This window comes from Scardinius erythrophthalmus, assembly GCF_964197995.2.
Source record: "Scardinius erythrophthalmus genome assembly, chromosome: 15".
NCBI lineage: Eukaryota > Metazoa > Chordata > Actinopteri > Cypriniformes > Leuciscidae > Scardinius > Scardinius erythrophthalmus.
The window spans coordinates 41,621,646-41,626,645 of NC_138235.1; the positions used below are offsets into that span (position 1 = coordinate 41,621,646).

At 38.7% G+C, this 5,000-nt stretch overlaps 1 protein-coding gene across 2 annotated transcripts in view; it reads right to left on the reverse strand.

The window, feature by feature from the left end:
- ctc1 (CTS telomere maintenance complex component 1) overlaps window positions 1-5,000 on the reverse strand; it is a 23,741-nt gene that overhangs the window by 14,521 nt on the left and 4,220 nt on the right. For both annotated transcript variants that reach the window (XM_081387430.1, XM_081387429.1), the window contains exons 3-7: window positions 4,304-4,541; window positions 3,774-3,979; window positions 2,486-2,618; window positions 1,171-1,434; window positions 362-490 (exon numbers count right to left, since the gene is read on the reverse strand). In XM_081387430.1, coding sequence (XP_081243556.1) covers window positions 362-490; window positions 1,171-1,434; window positions 2,486-2,618; window positions 3,774-3,979; window positions 4,304-4,541 — 970 coding nt within the window. The remainder of the gene's footprint in view (window positions 1-361; window positions 491-1,170; window positions 1,435-2,485; window positions 2,619-3,773; window positions 3,980-4,303; window positions 4,542-5,000) is intronic.

Genomic DNA, 5,000 nt, shown 5'->3' on the forward strand with positions numbered 1-5,000 from the left:
CCACTCTCATTAATGGAGTTCAGCTCTTAAATCATTACAGAGAAGTTACAACATTTTTAATATTCTAATAAATAGAAATATTTGTAGTGGATGCGATGCGTCCGAACACTATTCCTGTGGCGTTCTGTGCGCTAATGTTTGCTTAGCGCATGATAATGGCAGAACTCGTGATCTGAGGAAATATTTCCACACAAATAATGATCAATAATGCACATCTGTTTCCATTAAAAATATAAAGCAATTAAAAACACTATTTGCCAAGTCTTGCGCAGTTTCTGGCGTTCGCACGCTTTTATAACTCAGAATATTATTTTAGCGTACGCCATTTTTGACATTACACTCACCTGATGACATCACTCACCTGAATCTCCGCCCCCGGCCTCAAGCCGCCGCCCCATTTCTGAGCCGGCTGATAGGCCAGGCAAAGCCCCACCTGTCTGTCAATCTCATAAAGCCCCGCCTCTGCGTTCAAAATCTTCGTGACTGTACCCTGTCAATCAAACACACTGTTACAGCACAGGTCAAAGGTCACACCCGTTTGATTCTCTTTACGAGTATGAAATATAAGTATCCTGCTTCACAAAATGTCAAGTATTTTAATTATTTTATCTGTTTTATTCTTTTAAATCATGTTATTTCCAATTAAAATACAAATAGGAAAGACAATGAGTTAAAAATGGTAAAAAGTAGTTTTTTACCAAATTTATATTTTATAGACCCTTAAAAAAAAAACATATTTCAATGTATAAAAACACATTAATTCCACTTTAATTCTCCATTGTTGCGGCTCCTCTCTTCCCAGTCTGTCAGTAACGCTCTGTTTACTTCCTGTCTCTATGAAGCCCCTCCTTCTGAAAAGCACACTGTGCTCTGATTGGTCGGCTGAAGCAGTGTGTTGTGATTGGTCGAGCGCTGCAAGTGTGTTTGGGAAATGCCCCGCCCCTTACCATAACCGCCAGTTTAACACACTACTAACTAACTCAACCAGGCCCTGCCCCTTTATTCTGCATATTAATTATTATAATGAGGAATATTGTGACGTGTTCGTTCCCGGAAGAAACTCAAGACTCAGGAACACTGACACTGATATAGAGGAGAACTGCAACACTACACACTGAACACAGATGAAGAATGGGAGCGCTTCAGTTGTGTAGTTTTGCCGAGCCTCACCTTGAAGCTGATGAGTGTGGAGCGCTTGACTCTGACTGAGGGGGCGGAGCTTGACGCTGTACCTGACGGCAGGTGTGTGTGTGTGTGCGTGTCTGTGTGTGTGTCTGGTTGTTCTGAGCTCTCGTGCGGATGAAGACGTGACTGGCAGCTGTCGGACAACACCCGCCGTCCCTCCAGACCCTGCAGTGAACACACACGCAGAGACGACACGCACACACTCTGGCCCACACACACACACTGCCTCCAGTACTGATGCTTGGCTTCCTGCAGAGGGAAGTTAAAGAAAGGTTCATCAGACTGTAACTCAACAGAAAGTGTGTTTTCTTGCCAGTATTTTGTTCACATTCATGATGGACAGCAAACTCACATTCACAAGGGCGTAGATTTGGTTTGAACATTGGGGGGGTTGAAGTTTGGGTTCTGCATATTTTTCATGTGATCATGGTATACATATTGAGGGGGTTGTAATGCATAGATTTAAATATTGGGGGGGTTATCTCCCCCCTAACCCCCCCACAAATTACGCCCCTGCACATTCACAACTGGGCCCTAACACTTCTTTCCCTCGCGGGTCAAAATGACCCAAAGCCCTAAAATTATAATTTTTCATTTATTTTTTTGTCCAGAAAGCTTATTTTATTTCATTTTCATAATATTTTAATACATTTTTTGGGAGATTTTTTGTTATTTTTTATTTTATTTACCTTTAAATTACTAGATTTAATCAATAAATACGAAATAAATAGTAATTTAAGCACATTCCTCACATTCTTTCAACTTGAATTCAAAATAACTCACCATTTCATGCATAACCCTTTTAATTTAGCTTAAAATATCTTTGCCGACCTCTTGTGTAAAAATAATAATATAAGATGATATTTCATTACTCTAGATGGCCTTATTGCTCTATATGGAATAAATGAGCTGTTCCTCTGGGTCCTAAAGCCAGTCACCTTCAGTCTGCATTCAGATACACATGTAGACATTATACAATCATTTTTTGGTAAAGTTTGCGCATTTTTAGTTTGAACTTTGGGCATTTTTATGTTTATTCTATGTGTACTGAAGCATTCCTCGCATTCCATTCATTCCTAAGGGGGTCAGATTGACCCGAGACGGAAGGATTTGTTACTTTTTTAAATTTCAACCACAAAACTCCTCGAATCCATTATATTTTTTTGTGTACTCGTGGTTCAAATTCGACAAAAGTCCTCTGATGAACAGTAAATTTTTTTTTTTTTAATTAAAAATGAGTTTTGGGTGGAAATGACCCGAGGAAGGATGATGATGTACTTTAATGCTCTTAAACACTGACCGTGATGAAGACGGGCACTGACGATCCTCCTTCACTGAGGATGAGGCAGAAGAAGCGTTTCCCACCAATCAGCAGCAGCGGACAGACCACGCTCACCTGCCCGCTGACACACACATACACCTGATCCTCACACCTGACACACACACACAACTCGCCATTAATCCACTATCACCATTAATTATCATTAAAATACAATCACCCACAATTTCTGAAGAGACAACTAAACAAATAACATGTCATTAAAGTCTGAGGTTAATTTGAATTAATAATCTTTCAAAATAATCGGATGAGTGAATGATTCAATGACTTCACTTGTTTCATTACTGGACGAATCAGCATTTTTAAATGAATCTCTTGATTGAATGATTCAATTACTCACTCATAAAGATTTAACTTGTTTAATTTCTGGATGAATCAGCGTTTTTTAACAAATCTCTTGAGAGAATGATTCAATGACTCCCTTATAAGTACTTCACTTGTTTCACTACTGAATGAATCAGTGTTTATGAATGAATCTCTTGAGTGAATGATTAAATAACTCACTCATAAAGATTTCACTTATTTTATTTCTGGATGAATCAGCGTTTTTTAACAAATCTCTTGAGTGAATGATTCAATGACTCCCTTATAAATACTTCACTTGTTTCATTACTGAATGAATCAGCGTTTTTTAACAAATCTCTTGAGAGAATGATTCAATGACTCCCTTATAAGTACTTCACTTGTTTCATTACTGAATGAATCAGCATTTTTAAATGAATCTCTTGAGTGAATGATTCAATGACTCACTCATAAAGATTTCCACTTATTTTATTTCTGGATGAATCAGCGTTTTTTAACAAATCTCTTGAGAGAATGATTCAATGACTCCCTTATAAATACTTCACTTGTTTCATTACTGAATGAATCAGTGTTTATGAATGAATCTCTTGAGTGAATGATTAAATAACTCACTCATAAAGATTTCACTTATTTTATTTCTGGATGAATCAGCGTTTTTTAACAAATCTCTTGAGTGAATGATTCAATGACTCCCTTATAAATACTTCACTTGTTTCATTACTGAATGAATCAGCATTTTTAACAAATCTCTTTAGAATGAATGAATCAATGACAAACACATATTTTAACAGTCACTTGTCGAAATAAATGTACACTGCCTACTGATGTAACGATGTAAATTTTACGTTATTTGAAGTGCCAAGTTACTTTTAAAAGGTGATTTACTCTATTGTAATCGCTGCCATAGACATCATTGCTTATATCCGAACTATAGTTTATCCCACACCTCTGCCTCAGAAGTTCAGCCGCCCGCGTCACACTCATGACCTCACTCAGGGTTCCTCCGGGGTCAAAGGCCATGGCCTCCAGGGTCAAGCACACTGGAGAGTCGATCAGCTCTAGGTAGCCCGCATCAGGTGCATTCTGGGGGATGTAGTTCCATGTGGGAAACAGCATCAGCCTCCCCAACCAGAGACAAGACGACGTCAGCATCTGGACGACAAACAACATCTTCAGTGTCACATGATCCTTCAGAAATCATTCTAACAGGGTTCTATATCAGACGGGTTGCAACGTTGCTTTTGTGTGAAAAGATTGCTTTATCAATAAATTAAACACTAATTTCACATATATTGCCTTTCAATAATTCAAGCACTTTTCAAGTACCTTTTCATAAATATGTCTGTTTTCAGGACTTAAATTTCAAAACGTCAAATTCAAGCACTTTAAGCACCTTGTGCGAACCAAGTTCTAATATGCTGATTCGCTGCTCAAGGAACATTTCTGATTATTATGAATGTCACGTGTAACACTCACCATACAGGACACACTCCCTCCAGCGTCTCTCACCCGCCACGACCCGTCACTCGACCCGCTGGCCCGCCCGTCACACAGAAAGCCAATCAGAAGCAGGTTGTCGCGTGGGAGTGGCTTGTGTTCAGGCAGCATTAGCTCCGCCCCCCTGGCGCTCTCCCTGTAGTGGGCGGAGCTCCAGCTGAGGCTGCTAAAGCAAGGGGTTCTCTGCTCACGCTTCAGCTCCGACACCGACACACACCTGAGAGGAAATCAAGGGATTTACCATGGACACACTGCAAAACATGCTTTTCTTAATAGTACATTTGACTTGTTTCCAGTCCAAATATCTAAAAACTCATAAATCAAGATGCATTTACTAGATTAATAAAATGATATAAGATATTATGTCCTGTTTTCTGGGGGAATTAATCAAAATGAAGTGAGTTGATGCTTAAAACAAGCAAAATGATCTGCCAATGGAGTCAGAAAAATAATCTTAATTCAAACAGAAACAACATTATTTTTCTCCCCAATGGCAGATCATTTTGCTTGATTTAAGCAAAAATTCACTTAATTTGTATTTATTTCCCCAGAAAACCAGACTTAATATCTTATGTCATTTTACTACTTTAGTAAATGGATATTGATTTAAGAAATGTTTGATATTTGGACTGGAAACAAGACAAAAATACTGAGTAAGAAAAGCTTGCCTGCGCGC